At 39.6% G+C, this 21,366-nt stretch overlaps 1 protein-coding gene across 2 annotated transcripts in view; it reads left to right on the top strand.

The window, feature by feature from the left end:
• Positions 1-3,588: 3,588 nt before the first annotated feature.
• The window catches only part of GRM7 (glutamate metabotropic receptor 7), a 1,033,386-nt gene continuing 1,015,608 nt past the window's right edge, over positions 3,589-21,366 (top strand). For both annotated transcript variants that reach the window (XM_036739727.1, XM_036739726.1), the window contains exon 1: positions 3,589-4,119. In XM_036739727.1, the coding sequence (XP_036595622.1) occupies positions 3,604-4,119 (516 nt within the window). In that variant the 5' untranslated portion in view covers positions 3,589-3,603. The remainder of the gene's footprint in view (positions 4,120-21,366) is intronic.

The following is a 21,366-nucleotide window of genomic DNA, read 5'->3' as shown; positions in this document are numbered from 1 at the left end:
GTTTGGGACATCAACTAGTCATCTAGCTATCTGATAGATTTTTTTTTTACTACTAAAATCAAAATGTCCAATAAATTCTTGACTTCTCTTTCAGAAAATTTACTCTCAGGAGATAAAAAAAAACTTAACTGATATTCTGCAGTAAATTTTATATCAAAGCAAGAAATGTTACCAATGAAAAACCAAAGGGAACCTTGAGGAAAAGTTACCAAAAAATATGACTGGATATAGTATGACATGTACTGTAAAAACTGGGAAAATAGATATCAAATATATCAAGGGAACTGTAAGTATGGTCACACAGCCAGAGTCTCCAAAGGCGAAGAGGCCTCAAGAGAGATAAAAGGCTTTCTAAAATGTCATTTTGAGAACAGAATAATAAATGATAATTATAAATAAGGAAAAGGGAAAATATGTTGAATGATGTAATGTTACACAAGGAGGTCTCAAATAAGTTCATATTTTGAAAGCATATGTACAAAAGATGAAAGCAGGTATAAGAACTGGGTCAAGAAAGTTGAAGTGGTCAATGAATTACTAATAGTGGAGAAGTCTAAAGACACACAAACATATCTATATACATATGTACATATATAATATAGATATATGTGTGTATAAACACACACTCTCATATATAGACACACATACACACTTAAATTTAATCTCTCTATATAGGGCTTTTTCTATTTTTTATTTCTTCATAGAATTTTTAAAACCTTTTTTATTGTCTACAATTTTCCATGATTAGCAAATTTTTGAGCTATGTCAGAGCGAAAGAGCAAGGAATATCAAGGCAAATAGTAGCATCTCTTGACTTTGAGGAAACTCCTGGTGTGGAAATTCCCTCTGAAGCAAAGGGTGTGTGTGTGTGTGTGTGTGTGTGTGTGTGTGTGTGGGCACGCACGGGCGCACGTGTTGAACCCTTTTGGCAGTCTGGTAAGCTTATGAACTCCTAAGACTACCTGATTTAAAATGTATAAAATAAAATATATAGGGTTACAAAGGAAAGAAACAAGCATTTATTAAGTGTCCACTATGTTCCAGGTGCTTTACAAATAGTATTTCATTTGAAACTCACAGTGACCCTGGGAGCTAAGTGTTATTATTATATCTGTCTTTACAGTTGAGAAAACTGAAGCAGACAGAAGTTAAGTGATTTGCCCAGCGTCACACACCTAGTAAGTATCTGAGGCAGGATTTGAATTCAACTCTTCCTTATTCCAGACCAAGTGCTCTATCTTCTACACCACTTAGTTGACTCAAAAGAAACTGATTACACTGAAATACAGTCATCATATTTTTTGGTTCATAGACCCCAGGTTAAGAACCTCTGATCTATAAAAAGGATTAACAACTTTCCCATAATGTAGAATATTAGAGCATTTCCTATGGCACTAAAACATTAATTGCTTTGCCCCAGAGTCACACCACTAATATCTATCAGAGGTAGACCTTGATCTCTAATTTAATTATAGCATTCTATCCACTGAACAACACTGTACACTATGTGTGGTTTTTTCCCCCTTCCTTTTCTTCCCTCTCTCCCTTCCTTCCTACTGCCTTTCCTTCTTTATTCCCTCCCTCCCTTCCTTTCTTCTTCCTTTCTCCCTCCCTCCCTCCCTTTCTCCCTCCCTCACTCCCTTCCTTTTCCTTCCTTTCTTCTCTCCTTCCTTCCCTCTTTCCTTCCTTGTTATTTCATTGTTATAGGGGATTTCCTACAAGAATCTCCCTTCCACCAAAGTAGATCAGCAGCTGCTCAATGATGTAGTTAGCAGAGGTGGGAGTGGGTTGGTCCAGTGGGAATTTAGGTGGCCTGCTCAGGGTCCCACTTGGATGGAAGTAACTTAGTGTCAGAGGCAAGCCTTAAACCTAGGGCTTTGGGACTGCAAGTCACTCCAGCAAGCCACCTCTCAGGCATCGATACTTTCTTAAATGATCCTCTGGAGCCAGTACCAAAAGAAGGGATATAATGCTTCTCTGTCAGAGTGCATTTAGTGCCACCTGTTGCTCCTCCATTACCTAGAGACAATTGGGTCTGCTTGTCACTGGTGTGCGTGTGGGGTGGAAGGGGGGCGGGGACGATGACTATGTGTCCTATAGAACAAGTATACGCCCCAAATATTTTGTGGAAGGCAAATATCCCTACCCTGTAGCACCTACCTGCTGCATGAATGGAAATGACATCTATCCACCACCAATACCTTCTTTTCAGTATACATTGGCGGGGGTGGGGAGGTGGGGGGGTCACTGACATAATCAGATTGATGCCGGCCACAGGTTCCTCAGTGCCTTTCCTTCCTTCCTTCCTCTCACCTTTCCTCACTCCTATGCCCAACTCCTTAACCTGCCTTATCTGTCACTCAGAGAAGAGGGACTTGCATTTTGCCATCCAGAAGGCAGTTTCCAGCTGGGGTATAAAATATAAATTTGTCAGGGAGGGTGTAATATGCTTTATCTTAGTGCTTACCTAGGATCAGGAAAGAGGGGAAGAACCCACGTCCATGCCCCCTCAGCGCGTCTCTCTTTCTGGGCATGAGATTAGTTGTGGGATGCCACAGGCAATAAGGCAGCAGCACTCCTTTACACCCAAGGGGACTTTGCCATGGTTTCCCTTGGGGGTGGGGTGCTGTGTGTGTGTGTGTGTGTGTGTGTGTGTGTGTGTGCTCGCGCTCCAGTCGGAATCATCCCGTGGAGCCAGGGGATGGGACCAGAGTCTTTACTCTCCCCAGTCTCACAACAGCTTTTTCATTCTCTCTGTCCTTTGCTTTCCTCCCGGGTCCTGACAACCAGGCACAGGGCAAGAGTGGATGAGAGCGCCTGGGCTTCTCTTTCTCCAAGGCTTTAGGCTCCTGGTCGCGAAGCCCCAGGAGAAAGGCAGCAACCCAACCCTCTTCCCCGGAGCAAACTCCACCCGCCCCCTGCAGCATCTAGGGCAGGGTGGGATAGAGATGGAGAGTTGGGTCTGGAAGTCCTACCCGGCACAGTACAGGGACGCACTGGGAGCCTCGACCCTCCGGTCCCCAGCCTACCTAGCCATCTCGGCGGCTGCTGGACCAGCTGCTCTCTACCCTTACCCAACCCTAGTTGCTGCCCACCCACCTCCCCATTACCTCAGCACGCAGCCCCTCCCTGCGTGATGATGCAAACTCGAGGAGGAGGGGGAGTTGGAGAAGGGTGGAGAGGGGAGGGGAGGAGGGAGTGGGAGGAGGAGGAGGAGGCTGTGGAAGAGAGGGAGCCGAACGACCATTTAAAGCGATAGCAATCCCTTCCCTTTCCCCAGTGCTGTGCTGCTGGGGAGCACGGCGAGGGAGAGAGGGAGACAGTGAGAGCTAGAGAGAGAGAAGGAGAGAGAGACAGCAAGCAGGAGCGCAGTGCGCCCTAGTCTGGGAGGCAACACGGGACACCCCCGTGGTCTCTTCAGTCCCCCAGAGAGCCCCCCTGCTTTGCATGAAGGAGACCCCAGGGGCCCCAGCTGGCCAGAGCAGAGCACCTGGGCATCGCAGCACTCGCCACCGCCGCCGGGGCCGGGGCCGCCTCCGCCACCGCCACCACCACCGCATCAGCAGCCTCAGCAGCAGCGGCGGCCCCAACTGCTCCAACACCATGCTCCAGCTGGGGAGACTGTTCCATCTCCTGACTTTGATGAAGTTGCCCTGTTGTTTGCTGGAGGTGCTCCTGGCTGCTGCCGCCGCGGCGCAAGGCCAAGAGATGTATGCCCCGCACTCCATCCGACTCGAGGGGGACATCACTCTAGGGGGGCTCTTCCCGGTGCACGCCAAAGGTCCCACCGGCGTGCCATGCGGGGACATCAAGAAGGAGAACGGGATCCACAGGCTGGAGGCGATGCTCTACGCCCTGGACCAGATCAACAGCGATCCGGAGCTGTTACCCAATGTCACGCTGGGCGCGCGGATTCTGGACACTTGTTCCAGGGACACTTACGCGCTGGAGCAGTCGCTCACTTTCGTCCAAGCGCTCATCCAGAAGGACACCTCCGACGTGCGCTGCACAAACGGCGAGCCGCCAGTCTTCGTGAAGCCGGAGAAAGTAGTGGGAGTGATCGGGGCTTCGGGGAGTTCCGTGTCCATCATGGTAGCTAACATCTTAAGGCTGTTTCAGGTAGGGTTCCTAGCAGTAGTATGGAAAAGACTCGGGTCGGTCTCCGCGCCTCTCGTCGTAAACCTGGCGGTGGGGATTGTGTATGCTGCCCGGCGCTTCTCTCCCTGCTCCCTTGCGGGGACTCCGCGGGGGATGGGATCTCAACTCACTTAATTCCCCTTTGAGTGCCTAGTGGGTTCCTCCCCAGAAGGCGAGGAATCGTTCTAGTTGCTCTGTTTCCTCCTTCCTGACTCCCTTCTTCTCTCTGATGCTCCCTTATTTTTTTCTCTCTCTTTCCTGCATCATCTTTGGATTTATTGCCCTATTTACAAGAAGCAATGGGGTGGGGGGGGCGAGAAAAAAGTGCTAATTTAAATAGGTTTGCATTCGAGTGAAATATCATCTGCTCGCGTGCCTGTCAGGGTGCTGGGGGTTCCTCCTGAGCTGGTGCTACACAGGGAATATTAAAGATGAAACGAGGATGACAACTGTTACTTCTTCAGCGCCCCCCCCCCATTACCACAGCCCCTCATCCCAGGCTCCTTCCAGGGTGGCTTCCGTAGAGAGATTGGGAGACGGTTGGGACGACACTTCTCTTCAGCCCTGAACCTCTCCGAAATCCCTCAGCTGAGTCGTTCTTAAACACCAGGAGGAGATTCCTGAGTAATGTATCAGTAGGGTCGAATGGGCAGCCCTGAAGCTTCTCTTTCTCAGGGGCTGGGACGAACCGGAACGGGGCGAGGAAGGAGAGGGCTAGAGAGAAAGGCAAATGGAGAGGGAAAAAGGGACCCCCCAATTGCCACCTCCACTATGTCACACCCTTGGTGGGCTAGCTGCAGACAACTTCATCTTCCTAGACAGAATTTTAGAGCCCCACTTTTCAGATATTCCATCCTCTTTGTACTCCGCTCTATCCAGTCCAGAAATGAGCTCATGTTAATTGCAAATAACATTTGTTAAAAATTCTACACTAAGAGCCTACTTTCTCTCATTTTCTTGTGCATCATTCTATAGTGCAGGAAAAGTCTTCCAAACACACCTCCTCCCACAGTCTCAGCCTTAGTCCCACTCCCTGCAACCGGGACGTCTTAAGTGAAATTCACCGAGGTAGCTAACTGATGGAGGCACATAGTGAACCACTGAAGTACGCGTTGTGCAGAGATGGCTCTGCCTTGCTCACATCGGGTTTCTGTCTCTGAGTTCAAGAACCCGATTGATAAAATGAGATGAAAGCCAGTTTTCAGAGGGGTTGGAGGGATAGGGGCAGAGGTGTGTGGGTTATACTGCAGTGTTCATTTCTGCCTGCCTGCCCCTCTCCCCCGCAACACACTCACACCCTGTTTTCTTTGACTAAGTGTCTGTTAGCCCATCAGCCAGCTCTATGAGACTTAAGAGAGAACCATTAAGAACAATCTCTCTCTCTCTCTCTCTCTCTCTCTCTCTCTCTCTCTCTCTCTCTCTCTCTCTCTCTCTCTCTCTCTCCCTCCTTCCCTCCCTCCCTCTCTCTCCCTCTCCCAACTTTTCAATAAATTGCATTCTCCCTATCTTGCAGTCAATCCCATCACTCCTGCCATGATGAAGGCAAATCACAGAGGTGCTCATCCTTTTCCTCACACAGTTCCCAAAGCCAATGTCTTCAGGAAGTCGATCTTCCCTGCCTAGATACCTCTAAAGGGGCTTTCTATGACGAAAAGCAGCATGTCAAGACACCACCTCAAGGATTAAGTTCTGTGTTTACACCCCAGGAGATCGGCAGTCCAGAGCCACATCTTGTGCCTGGATGAAACCCCTGGCCCTCCATCCACCCGAATTCTGGCTAGCCCCTTATTCCTCTTGCCTCATTTTTAACTATGCCACCTTGGAAAAGCTGATTCTTTGTAAAGCGAGGTGGCTTAGGCTCTGGGGATGTGGATTCCACCACTCTGTGCTAACAGCTTAAAGGAAGAACTAGGGAAATAGTGGAGCTCCTCAGGAGAGGACTGAACCAGAGAGCTGTAAGACTTGAGGGCAATTTAGAGAAAGGAATGGGGAAGAACAGGACACCATATGTGGAATGGCTCCTCTTCTGTTTCTGGGATTCCTAGATGGAGAGAGAGAGAGAGAGAGAGAGAGAGAGAGAGAGAGAGAGAGAGAGAGAGAGAGAGAGAGAGAGAGAGGTGGGGGGAGGATTCACTCTTTTTGGCAGGGTAGGGGAAGATTCCCTTTGCCTTTTTAAACCACTGTGGATAATGCTGCAGAGTGGGCCTGGGTATGTGCATAGAATACAATGTGAAAGCAAAGAATGGGATCTGACTATTGGAAGGTATATGTTGTTGCCTAACTACATCCAGAGAGGGCTCATTTCTCTTCTGTTTTGTCAACCGAAAGGGACTCCTCAAGAAGCAGCCTTTCTCAGTGATTTGCCCCAACCATCGAACACTGGTGCACACACACACACACACACTATCTCTCTCTCTCTCTCTCTCTCTCTCTCTCTCTCTCTCTCTCTCTCTCTCTCTCTCTCTCCCGAGCTCAGAAGAAATGGAAACAAATACCAGTGGCAATGATGTGGGTGGAGACAAAAAAGATATAGTAGTAAACACTGTAATTTTTCTTTAATTTGCAAATTGCAGCTATTCACACTGGATTGAGCAGCTGAGGCTTTTTGTGGGAGAAAGAGCCCCTGCTTTCACCTGCATGTAGAGAGAGAGGGGGAGCTGGCTGGAGGTAAAAGGAATGCGATAACTTGTAGATTGGATCTCTATGGTACCAGCTGGATTTAACTATTCATGTGGGTGTCCTTGTTAACTATTGTCCAGCTCCCTTTTTAATAACAACAACAAAAAGTTCTCGAAAAGGATGAATTCAGCTGACCCTTTGCACTTTGAAAATGGGCTATTCCTGGCCAAGTCCTCTGCTCTTCTGGGGTTTCTCAGGCTCCATGGGCAAAATGAGCAGAGAAGAGGTATAATGCAGAAAGACAGTGGTAAACAGACTCATCTTTCAAAGGCACAATCAATTAGGAGAGGAAAATGATGGCAGGCAGTACCTTCTCTGGGACTCAGGGGTTTGTCTCAATTAAGATTGTCCTACATTAAAGAAACCTCCAGGAGGAATTATGTTCTGGGATCCCCAAATCACTTAGTTTCTTTTTGTGGGTTCACTGTAGGGATTCTTTTGAACTTGTGTGCCATTTCTTAGGATTTGAATTTGTGGTGAGATAATGTTTTCAGTTTGGGAGGGGCAGATAGTGACAGCCCTTGCAATTTCTGCTATGGGGTAGGGTATAAAATTCTAGGAAAGTTAATGAGATAATAAGATATAATAGTTAATGCTACACCCTCTCTCAAAGATTGATATGATGTTCCTTCTGGTACATCAGGACCAACAGAACTTGTGACTTCCCTAGCCGGAGCTACTGTTCAGATGTGGATAATTACCATTTCTCTATTTTGCCTGCTGGTGTCAGACCCTAGATTTGAACTGAACCAGTCATCTGTCTCCCACCACACAGATGCAGAGCTAGCTTGAAAATGACATGTCTACAGGAGGGAATCACATCCAGTGAGCCTTTTAATCCTAAGAACTTAACGATAATGAAATTGATATGAGGCTATAGGGCCATGCCAACAAGAATACAGTCATTGCATCCTTAGTCGATGATTGCCATCCAGCCTACTACAATGTCTTTTCAGCATTTTATAAAGCATCAGGGAGGAATTTGGGAGAGATTTATTTACAAAATCAAAATGAAAGAGGCAACAGCTTTGGTCAAAAAATGCATTGCTAATGCCAAATAAGATTAAGTAAATTAATAATGACTATGAATAGCATGTGTGTGTGTTTTTTTAAATAGACTATTATGTGGGTATAGCTTAGAGATTGAGAGGTTATATAATATGGTAACCAAAAGATAAATAACCCATGATCATTGTTTTATGTGGCACAAGTAAGATATATTCCAGTACAGAGTAATGAGAACACTTTTATTCAAGGCTTCTTTCTCTTTTATTGTATTGAAAGAAAACATTCTGAGAGTACAAATTATCCTTGCTTCATCCCCTATCACAATGTACCAGTATTTCATAAGAAGCCTAAGCCATGGTCATGGAAGTGAATGGTACTTACTTCCATTTTTTTTCTAAAATCAACTAGATGGGGAAAGTGGCCAACTGAGCCACGTTAGCAATACCTTATTGGAAATTCAAGCACGTGGCCTTGGAGCCATAAATGGACTGTGCTCATGAATCGACCAAAGTTTCTCAACTATCCACTGCAGCTGGAAGGCAATCACTGCCTTTGGGGGAATATTTTATATTTAAGTAGCTTTTCTTTTATTTCCTTTGCTTTCACTAAATTGTATGTAATTGGATAAAGGCAGACACCTGGGGCTGTTATGGAATAGCTATCCAGGGAAAAGAGAAAGTGCATAAAGTTCAACTCTACTCATCTTTAAGTTTCATAAATATGGGTGTTAATGCCATTTGGGATATTCTCCAAAGCCATCTCTGGCTCAACAGTTACTGTGTTTCAGGAAATTTACAAGCAGATGGTGAGTGGGAATTTTTTAAAGGGGCATTTTTTAAAAAGAGCAGAAAAGGGAGGGACCAGTCACCAAGAAACACAACTCAAGGTACTGTGTTCATTTGGACATTTATACAGGTACCTGTGGGGATCATTTGCTTTAAGGTTCAATTTACACACAGAAAGTCTTGCATAAAACACTAGCCAAATTGAAAGGTTCTAGCTATTCAAGGGTTTACTTCAAATGCATCTTTCTCCCCAGTACTTTAGGGCAGTATAATATACAGTGGAGCTCTGAACTAGGAATACAGAGGGAAAAATGTGTTCTAGACAGATCTGTAGCTAACAGAGTGAGTGGCCTTGAGCAAGTCATTCCACTTTTGTTCAACCCAATTCAATCAGATGTAAAATAAAGTGATTGAATTAGTTTCTTAATGGCCTTTCTAGCTCAAAATATCTACAATTAGTTTTAGAGGAAACATTAATAGTACATATAAAACTGGCTTTGTAAACTTAAGACCTGGGTACAAGTTCTACCTGGGACACCTATCTCACTATGATCATAGGCAAGTCTCCTAACCCCTTAATGCCCAGGCAAATCTCAAAGACTATTGATTATTGTTTTAAGAGCAACTTTGAGTGAATAAGTCAGGTTGACTACTACAAACACCCAAATTAATTATAAAGGACATATGAAAGAAGATGCTTTCATTATCCAAGAAAGAACTGATAAGTAGATGTGTGTATAGAATGCTTTTATATACACACGTATTTATGCCTCATGGTAGACATCTCTAGGGCCAGGGGAGGAGGGGAAGGAAAAAAAGGGGAAAAGTCACATGATAACTTTATTTTATACTTAAAAGGAATAGCAAATCATGCATAGCAGATTTGGAATTTCTTGTACAATTACCTTTTTTTTTCTATTCTACCACAGTATGGAAATGCTGATTTTATTTCTTAAGTTCAAAATAAATAAATAAAAAAATTTAAAAGACTACTGATTGCAGGGAAGTTGCTGATATACATTTACAGAGTGACTTTCTTTACAGAGCTTTAAAATATGTGTGTATGTGTTACATATGCATGTATGCATGTAGATGTGTGTATGTGTGTACGTATATATACACATGTATGTATATATGTATGTATACACACTTATATATGAAAGGTTTATTTTGGTATAATTGATTTCCCAATTAGATGTATTTAAATATATTACTCTGAGAAGGGCTTCACTACTCTGCCAGTAGGGGTCCATAAAACAGACACACACACACACACACACACACACACACACACACACACACTAAGAAGCTCTGAGAAAGATAGTTGCCCCGTAGCTAATCATAGTAAATATGGGTGTCAGAACACTAAAAGAATCCTAGGATGTTGATGGGCCTTCACTAAATGCCACGTTTCTCTTCTCAATAGAACATACAGTCATTCATTCATAAAGCAGCTATTTATTAAACATCAGCTATGTGGAAGTTTAGGTTAAAGTCTCAGCCTTCATAGAGTTCACACTCTAGTAGGGAAAGAAAACATAAAACTATAAGGCATAATATCATATAACTGTGATAATATGAAAAATGTAAAACAAAGTGTTGCAAAATATCCAAGCAGAAAGATGGAAGTGGAGGGGCAGAACCAGGAAAGGTATCATGGAGAAGGTAGTATTTAATTTGGGCTTTAAAAGAAAGGTAAGATTTCAACAGGTAAAGGTATTCCTGCTATTGTTGCTACTGTTCAGTCATTTTAGTTTCGTCCAACTTTTCATGACTCTGTTTTGGGATTTTCTTCACAAAGATATTGGTGTGGTTTTCTATTTCTCCAGCTCATTTTACAGAGAGGAAACTGAGGTAAACAGGGTTAAGTGACTTGCCCAGAGTCACACAGCTAGAAAATGTCTGAAATCCAATTGGAAGTTAGGTCTTCCAGACTCTGGGCCCAGTGCTATAGCTACTGTGCCACCCATGATACAATTTTTTTTAAAAAAGCAATTATAGTATGTTAGAACTACAAAGAAATTTTGAGATCACTCCAGTTCCTTCATTTTATGGAGGAGAAACCCAAGTTCGAAAGGTATAAGGTCACCAGGCTCCCAAGTAAAAGAGCTGCAGGTCTCTGATGCTAGACCATGTCTTCCACTTCCCAATGTAGTGTTCTTTTCCACTGAAATAGTGCATTGGCACTATTATTTGGGGGATGGGGTGTATGCAAAAGTCACAAATTTCTCTAAGTCCCTACAGTATCACTCAATAGTAATCAAATACATCTTTTGACTATAGCTATTAAGCTAAGTGACTTTTAGCAGTTTGAGAAAGTAAGTAGTACTGCTTGGCTCCACAAAAACCTAAGAACCCTAATGTTCAAATGTATACTGTCTTCACTCCCATGTTAAAGCAGTGATTTTTATCTCAGTACAATAAACATTTCTCCAAATAGACTTCATTCTAATGACTACTTTTATCTTGATCAATTCCAGTTCTTATAGATCTTAATGGTGATTCCTAAGCTTTATTTCATTCATTCCACTCTTCCCAAAGCCCTAAGTCATTAAATCTATCATTGCGATGGTTATGAGAAATGCAAAGAACATATCAATATAGTTGCCAAAAGTCAAATTGATGCAGGCCTGGAAGTATTTTCTGAGAGATGTAACATTAGTGTTTGTGTGGGCAGTGGGGTGGGAGAGTTTCTAGCTTAATGGATTATTTCACTTGCTATTAAATATTGCCACTTAATAGTTTTATAATTGGTCATTTACAGGATTTCCCAGCTTTCAACAATGCATTTCTCCTTTCTTCAACAACACCCTTCTGTCCTTCAGATAAGGTCATAAATTAGTTTTTAAGCAGTATTTAGCAGGTTATTTATTATTATTGTGCTTTGATTAAAATATTCCATTTGTGAATGTAATAATTAAGTATATTTGCTATGCTTTAGTCTTAGAAAACGTTATAAATGTTTTAGCATGAAGAAATAGGCAGTCAAGTTGTCAAGGAGAAAATAATGTGTAACTGGGTTAGACAACATAGTACAATAGAAAGCCCATTGGATTTGGAGCCACAGAACCCTAATTCCATTCCTGCCCCTGTGCTTTTCCTACCAATATAACCTGGGACAAGTCACTCAGTAAAACGAAGCACATTGGATTGAAAGGCTTCTGGGTTGCCTCTCAGCTCTAAATCTGTACATATTCCCTGGGAGGACAGCTTTCAGAGTAGAGTAGATAGTCTGATAAACCTGGAGCCAGGAAGATCTGCTTTTCATATGCCACCTTTAATAGTCCACTTTTTTTCTGTCAAGCTCAAGCAACTCTTAAAGATTTATCTTCTAAATCAGAGATGAGTGGATTTTTTCGTAAGTTTGTTCTAGGCTTCCAAGATACAATGATACCAGAAATGTGAGATAAAGATCTCAATTTAAGATTTTCTCTTTGATTTTAAATTGTACCCCTCTCACAACTGGTGCCTAAGAGGAAATTCACATGTGTTAATTAATTTTTTACTGTTTTTTTTGAGGAATATAATTTAACCTTGTAGACTAAGTCTGTAAGATAATAGAATCATTGTGATGACTTCTCTTTTATTTAGAGAAAGTGCTATACGCCATCCAGAACAATGCATCCTATTATGTGTGTGTGTGTATGTGTGTGTGTGTGTGTGTGTGTGTGTGTGTGTGTGTGTGTGTGTATGCTTTTTTAAACACACCTACCTAAGAAGAAGGAAGTTCAGAAAAGCACCCGTGTAGCTAAAGTATTTTATTTAAGAGGGAAAAAACAAGTTTTCCAATCTTGTAATATAGGGTGTGCCACTAACTTCAAATAAATTCTTCCAGATAATCAATCATTCAGTTTTATATTGAACTTTGTCAGCATAGATACTGCCAGAGATTTGATCTTCAGTTCTAGCTTTGTGCTACTTGAGTGACCTAGACATCGAGGCTTAGATGTCAACAGTGCCTTGGGAGTTCACAGATATAGTTTTCTGGATCAGAGAAGTCTTTGGGATTTGTCCAAGATCCTGTCCCATTTTCCTCTGGGTGCCAGAAATTGGACCAAGTATGTACTTGTACTAAAAATACTTGACCATGTGGTCTTTACACATCTAGAATTTCTTCTTAGCACTGTAATTATGTAAGCTATATTTTCATTGCAATTATAGTAAATTTCATATCAACAAGCATCCATTTCCAGTGTTCTAGGGATAGCAGCATGAAGTAGAGTATATGAAAATATAGCAGTTGAAGAACACAACAGAAGGTAATTGTGTAACTACTTATCCAGCATAATTAAATTTGGTAGAGTTGGTATAATAAAATTGAGAGGAAAATAACATTTTTTTTTAAATACCATGGACTCTATTCTCCCATTTTTATATCAAAAGAACACCAGTGATATATCTTCTCAGACACAAATGGAAATAGTATGGCAAAGTAGGAATCTATTGGAAAAAAGATGGAGTAAAGGAAAGGGATATTAGGTATTATTTCCTCTCTATAACCACCAAGTGGGAACAATCAGTGTGGTACTCTATGGTATAAGCCAAGGACTTAATTTTGAAAGAAATCAAATTTGCCTACCCAAAACACAGTTTCATAGCTCTCTCAGCCCCCTGCCCAGTAGCAAGGGCTGGTAGAAAAGTATTTTTCTTCTGGTATCCCCTAAGTATTCTTTGAAGCAGGGCAAAAAGATATTGTTAGGGGTTGAACAAAGGTTTGACCAGAGAATCTGAGAACAGAGACAGGTTAGATATGGTAGGGAGATTATCCTTGCTTCAGCTACCCTGGGGACACTGAAGCAACATTACTAGCCTTGAAAGGAAAGTTGGTTGAGTTGTTGGCAATTTATTTTTTCTTATATTAATTCATAATATTTCTGTTTGTTTTTTTGCCTGTTTGTTTTGTTGGGTTTTGGTTAGTAGCTATCCCTCATGAAATTGTCAGAGGGCAAGAGGTATGAGTTTGAAACCCTATCAGATTGAGAAAACTGTATTAGCAATAATAATTTCTTTGAAGGGAGGACAGACTTGTAATTTCATTGGTTTATGGAATCCCCAATGAAGAAAGTCAATTTAACCAACACAGATTGGAACTTCTATGCAACCTATAGCATTATGATCTTTTTTCTGGTTAGCTCTAAGAGATTAAATGATATTTTATGTTACAAGTAAATAGTAAACCTGTCCTACCTTTAATAATTCTCCCAAATGTAGTATGTTGGTACTTTGTTCCAAACCTGACTTTTAGGAGTTGTATTCTTGGGTCATGGTTGGGGTGGTGGAGAACAATAGTTTATATTTCTGTACTCTTTGAAATTTTGCATATATGTGTGTATATATGTACATATACATATGTGTATATACATATATGCATATATATATACACTCTCTACATATGTATGCATACATACATACATATACCTATATATCTATATCTATATCTACATCTATATCTATCTATCTATCTATATATTTACATTTATATCTACATCTACATCTACATCTATATCTATATATACATAAATTTGATCCATACAACAACTCTGTGAAATAGGTGCTATTATTATCACCCCTTTTTATAGATAAGGAAATAAAGATTAATGAGGGTAAATAACTAAATGACTTGTCCAGAGGAAAATATTCATTTGCAACAAGATTTGAACCTAAATCTTCTTGTCTTCAAGTCCAGCATACAATCCACTATGACAAACTGCCTTCTAGTAAAGGGATAAACACATTAAATTAGATCTATTGCAGCCATAAAATTCCTTTCAAGAGAACCTGAAAAAAATATTTACAAGTGTTTTTATATTTATGAAAGCCATTCACATTTTATTGTTGTCATTTTATCTCCTTGGGGATCTGGATGTATATACACACATAAAGACATGTAGTATGCATGTATATATGCACAAATTCACACTCACGCAGACATACATACACAACACATGTATACATGTGTGCTCCCATGCATTATACATATACATACATGCATGCATACATACATAAATATCTTCTTCCTCTCCCTAACCTGAAATTGGCATGTAGGAAGAGAGGCAGGTGTAGTGGAAAGAGACCTTGACTTTGGTAAAGATATTTACCTTCTCTGGGCCTCTGTGTCTTCATGTGTAAAATGAAGAAATTCACTGTCCCATTGAAGTCTTTCACTGAAAGATGCCAAAAGAACATGCTGAAAATCTTTCCTTCAGAAATGGTATGAATGCCGTTCCTGACTGTCACTTCTGAGTGCTATCCTTAATATTTGGTTATATTGGCTACTTTTACCAATGACATGGAATGTCTAGGAGCAGGGGCAGAGGAAGAGGGTGGGACCTAAGAGTGCCTTCATAATTTCTCTTAAAAAAAGAAAAAGGCTGAAAATGTGAGTTCATAAATATCTTTATAAAATACACACAGGCACTCATGGACCTTAACAATTTCTAGCTTGATGTTAATGAATGGGATTGTTTGGACTAGGAAAGTAGGCAGGATTATGGACTTACAATGGGGTCCATATCAACTTTTACCTATGTGAAGCAACTATTCCCTCATCTCTAGATAACCTTCCTACCCAAATAAACTTAGGCTTATTGTCTGAAAAGAAAAGCAGCTGGATCATGCTGGCCTAAGGATTCTAAGGGACAGTCTTTGTGTGTAGATTGTCATAGTGCCACATCAGAAAGCTCATGGATTTCAGGAACCTGATGTGAGGAAATCCTACCTACTACTGGATTGACAGAATGAAAATAGTCCACAACCTCTTATTTTGCTTAAATGTTTCCCTTCAAATAAATATGGGGAAATACCTTTTAAAAATTAAATGTCTAAACAAATGGCACAATTATATAATTCTCTAGGGAGCAAATTCTTGTATCTTTGGGGAGATGGAGAATGAAGACATACATATCTAAATTGGGCTGCTCAGAGCTGACCAGTCTGGAATATTTGTGGAAATTTTGTCAGGCTTTAGAAGATTCTGGATGGAAGAGATTTCATGTGCATTACTGAGCTGTGTGAAACTCCTAGAAATCAAAGTAAGGCAGATTAAACTGTATAAGCTAAGATAAAAAAATAACCACCAACATATGGTGCTTTAACGTTTGCAAACCACTTTACATGTAATTTCTCATTTGATTTGATCATCACACTATCTCTGTGAGGGAGGTGGTGCTATTATTATCCTCATCTGTAAGATAAGAAACTGAAGCTGAGAAGAGTAAGATGACCTCCTTAGGGTCATACAGCTAGTAAGGGCCTGAGGCAGGATTCCAACTCAGGTTTTCTTGACTCCAAGTCCAACACTATCCACTGTACCACCAGTACAGTGGCCAAAAAGGAAAACCAAATTACCAGTATCAAAAATGAAAAGGGTGAATTCACCTCCAATGAAAAAGAAATTAAAACAATAATTAGAAATTATTTTGCCCAATTGTAGGCCAATGAATCTGACAATCTTAGGGAAATGGATGAATATTTAAAAAAAATATAAATTGCCCAGATTAATAGAAGAGGAAGTAAAATACTTAAATAGCCCTATCTCAGAAAAAAGAAATTGAAAAAGCCATCAATGAACTCCCTAAGAAAAAATCTCCAGGGCCAGATGGATTTACAAGTGAATTCTATCATACATTTAAAGAACAAGTAATTCCAATTCTTTATAGACTATTTGGGAAAATAGGTGAAGAAAGAGTCCTACCAAATTCTCTTTATTACACAAATATGGTACTAATACCTAAATCAGGGAGAGTCAAAACAGAGAAAGAAAATTATAGACCAATTTCCTTAATGAATATAGATGAAAAATTTTAAATGAAAATATTAGCAAAAAGATTACAGCAACTTATCTCAAGAATAATACACTATAACCAGGTAAGATCTATTCCAAGAATTGAAGGCCAGTTCAATATTAGGAAAAGTATCAGCATAATTGATCATATCAACAACAAAACTAGTAGAAACCATATGATTATCTCAATAGATGCAGAAAAAGCTTTTGACAAAATGCAACACACATTCCTATTAAAAACACTAGAGAGCAAAGGAATAAATGGAACCTTCCTTAAAATGATAAATAACAGCTACCTAAAACCATCAGCAAGCATTATATGTAATGAGGATAAGCTAGATGCATTTCCAATAAGATCCGGAATGAAACAAGGATGTCCATTATCACCAGTGCTATTCAATATGGTACTAGAAATGTTTACATTAGCAATAAGAGAAAAAAAAGAAGTTGAAGGAATTAGAATAGGCAAAGAAGAAACTAAGTTATCATTCTTTGCAGATCATGTGATGATATAATTAGGGAATCCTAGAGAATCAAGTCAAAAAACTACTTGAAATGATAAATAAGTTTATCAAAGTTGCTGGATATAAAATAAACCCACATAAATCCTTGGCATTCTATCTATTACTAACATAGCCCAACAGGAAAAGATAGAATGAGAAATTCCATTTAAAATTACTTTGGACATTATAAAGTATTTGGGAGTCTACCTGCCAAAACACACCCAGGAACTATATGAATGCAATTACAAAGCACTTTTCACACAAATAAAGTCAGATCTAAATAATTAGAAAAAACATCAGTTGCTAGTGGTTGGGCCAAGCTAATATAATAAAAATGACAATTTTACCTAAATTTGTTTAGAGCCATACCAACTAAACTACCAAAAATTGTTTTATAGAGCTAGAAAAAATAATAACCAAATTCATCTGGAAGAACAAAAGGTCCAGAATATCAAGGGAATTAATGAAAAGAAATACTAGGGAAGATGGCCTAGCCATATCAGATCTCAAGCTGTATTATAAAGCAGTAGTCATTAAAACTACTTCATAGTGGCTAAGAAATAGAGTAGTGGATCAGTGAAATGGGTTAGGTACACAAGACACAGTAGTCAATGACTATAGTGATCTACTGTTTGATAAACCCAAAGACTCCAGCTTCTGGGACAAAAATTCACTATTTGACACAAACTGCTGAGGAAATTGGAAAATAGTATGTCAGAAACTGGGCATAGACAAATATCTCACACCATATACCAAAATAAAGTCAAACTGGGTTCATGATTTAGATATAAAAGCTGATACTATAAGCAGTCTGGGAGAGCAAGGAATAGTTTACCTGTCAGATTTATCAAGAAGGGAAGAATTTATGACCAAACGAGGTACAGACAGCATTACAAAATGCAAAATGGATAATTTTGATTATATTAAATTGAAAAGTTTTTGTACAAACAAAGCCAATGCAACTAAGATTAGGAGGGAAACAGAAAATTGGGAAAGAATTTTTATAACCGGTGTCTCTGATAAAGGCCTCATTTCTAAAATATACAGAGAACTGAGTCAAATTAAAACAAGTTATTCCCCAATTGATAAATGGTCAAAGGATGTGAACAGGCAGTTTTCAAAGGAAGAAATTAAAGATATCTATAGTCATATGAAAAATGCTCTAAATCACTATTAATTAGAGAAATGCAAATCAAAGCAACTCTTAGGCACCACATCTCACCTCCCAGATTGGCTAACATGACAAAACAGGAAAATCATAAATGCTGGAGAGGATGAAGGAAAATTGGAACACTAATGCATTGTTGGTGGAGTTATGAATTGATCCAACCTTTCTGGAGAGCAATTCAGAACTATGCCCAAAGGGCTATAAAACTGTACATACCCTTTGACCCAGCAATATTACTTCTAGGGCTATATCCCAAAGAAATCATACAAGTGGGAAAAGAACCCATATGTTCAAAAATATTTCTAGCAGCTCTTTTTGTGGTGGCAAAGAATTGGAAATCAAGGAGATGCACATTAATGGGGGAACGGCTAAACAAGTTGTAGTATATGAATGAAATGGATTACTATTGTGCTATAAAAAATGAGGAGGAGACAGACTTCAGAATAACACGGAAATACATATATGATCTGATGCTGAGTGAGGGGAGCAGAACCCGGAGATTATTCTACACAGTTACAGACACATGGTATCTGTGATGACTAACTTTGTTAGACTTGGCTCTTCTCAGCAATACAAGATTCTAAGACAACTACAGAAGACCCTTGATGGAAAAAGCGATTCACAGGCAGAGAAAGAATGATGGAGTCTGAATGTGGATTCAAGCAAACTATTTGGTCTCTTTTTTGTTTCTTTTTGCTTTTGTTTCTTCTTTCTCGTGGTTCATTCCATCGGTTATACTTCCTCTTTACAACTTGACTATTGTGAAAATATGTTTAGTGTGAAGGTATATGTAAATCTCTATTGGGTTGCATGCCGTCTTGAGTGAGGAGGGGGAGGGAGGTAGAGAAAATTTGAAACTCAAAAACTTGAAGAACCGAATGTTATAAACTAAAACTAAAACTAATTAATTATTTTAAAAATCTTTTTCCTATTCCACTCTCATCCTAATTTATGGTCTAGCTATTCTGTTATGCTGAAACATACATACTAACAAACAAGCTCTATAGATTTGCCATTTAGATTCATATCTTTCTTTACAATAAATATTCTTCGACCATTTTGAATTTTCTATGTGAATAGTCAGGGCAAAAGGCCTTTGAATGAGTCTCTTCCAGTAGGATCTGTGATATATTAAGACATAATACAAGTACCACAATATCATTTACAAAGAAGAATATCAGTATCCATAATAGTCCCTCTTTATTTGAACTCTGGACTAAATCTGTGACAAATATCTTTAGCAAGCATAATCTTCCTCTTTTATGCCTCATCTCACATTTATAATTAGAGTATCATTAAAAAGGATCGTGTATTCTTCTTGTATTTTTTCAAAGAAACTTGAAAGGTTTTGATGTATAGCTGGGAGACACCTTGCTGGAAAAGACTGAATAGATGAATGAATGATTGAATCAATGAATGACTGAAAAATAATTTATTAAGTACTGAACTCTGCTAAGCACTGGGGATGCTAAAAACAATCATGCCCACCCCCTCAAGAAGCTTACTTTCTAACAGAGGAAGATAGTATATTAAAAAGAGCTAGGGTTGAAGGACAATAGAAGCAGGAAGATTAAAGAGAAAGGGAGAAAATCTAAAGTTCAGGGTCATGGTTTGGGAAAGGGTGGGATATAGTTTGGTGACCTAGTTCCAGGGAAAAGAAGGTGAAATCTCACTTGATAGAGCCTGAGTTCCTAGGGGTAAGAATCGAGAACAGTAGTTGTTCCTAGCTTTTTGGGGGTCTCAAACCCCATTAGTAGCCTGTAGAAGTCTATGGCTCCTTCTCAGAAATACACACACACATGTATGTGTATATATACATATATACATACAAACATATATATGTGTATGTGTGTGCACACATGTATACATGCACAAATAGAAAGAGGATTACAAAAGGAAACCATTGAACTAAAATAAATTACCACTGACAAAATATAAAAAAACACAAGTTTACAGACCCCAGTTAGAGAAACTCTATTTCAAGATGTCATTGTGATCTACCTAATTAAATACTTTTTAAAAATATTAACAAACAGTGCATTTGGTGGGAACTCACATTCTGTACATCTTTCACTGAGTTATGAAATGGTTAATTATACTGTTCATTTTTTGACTAGCACTTGAGAAAGTTCCCTGCCAATAGCCTCACAAAATATGCCTTCTATTAATATATAGATGATTCTGATAAATAGTTTATATAGATGGAAAAACAGGCATTTAGGTCAATAGATACTTATGTTCTCTTGCTTGATTTATTTTTGTATTAATAAGGTTCAAGGTTTTTCCACGGTGTTGGTATTATCTCCTGATTCAGATGTCCTATATATTGATCTCTCACTATCCTCATAATTGTATTACATCTAGCATTAATATCCTATATTTCCATGTCAAATTGGGATTTCCATGTCAATCAAATCACCCTACACCTGCATCTCACATCAATTAACTATATAATCCAATACATTTGTCAGATGAGAACACATCTTGAGCAAATCCACCAATTAAAGCTAAGAATGGAGGAGTGAAGAAAGCCCGGACATCTCTGAAAAATCAACAAAGAAAAACATTTCAAGTAGTTGAGGCAGAAAGCCTTTTTGGATTGGTTGAGGAGCTTGGTCACCCTCTATTTGGTTTATATGAAACTATGGAGATAGTGTGCAATTGATGATTTGGGCTCATGGCCCCTAAGGGTGGAATCCTTCTAGCAAAGTCCTAGAGAAGGAATTGCTGAAGGAGGGGGCAGGTGTGGTTCTTTGTCTCCATCTCTTCTCCCTCCTCCTTGACTAGAGAAGGACCTTGTGCACTTTGTTAGGATTTTGTATTCACCATAGAGGTCTTAGTCCCAGAAGCATCTCCAAAACAGTTAATACAGTGTCTGAACAAAGAGCCAAGGACAAACACAGCGAGGAAAGGTACCTAGTAGAAAGCTGTAACATGGCTAAGGGGAAATATTTGCTTTCTTCTGCTTGATTAACTTTGATTTTGAAGCAGGAAAAAAAAAGGTAAAAGGAGTAAGCGATGGTATACAGGTAAATATTGAACAACCCACTATCTGAAAAAAAATGTACCTATGATACTTTTAAGTTTTAACTTGAATTATAAACATTTTCCCCATAACTTTCTTAAGTCTTGACTATTAACAAAACAGTAAATCAAGCCCTGGTTGGTGATTTCTGGGGTTTAAATAATCACATTATCATCTCTAAGGAACCAAGAGTTGTCTCAGCATACCTCTTTAAGTAAGAATGTTATGAATCTCTTCCTTTCTCTTTCTGTATCATCTCCCCCCCCCCGCCCCCGACA

This window comes from Trichosurus vulpecula, chromosome 9, assembly GCF_011100635.1.
Source record: "Trichosurus vulpecula isolate mTriVul1 chromosome 9, mTriVul1.pri, whole genome shotgun sequence".
NCBI classification, from domain to species: Eukaryota; Metazoa; Chordata; class Mammalia; order Diprotodontia; family Phalangeridae; genus Trichosurus; species Trichosurus vulpecula.
Note: the sequence above shows the minus strand (reverse complement) of the source record. Positions and strands in the feature narration are given on the sequence as shown.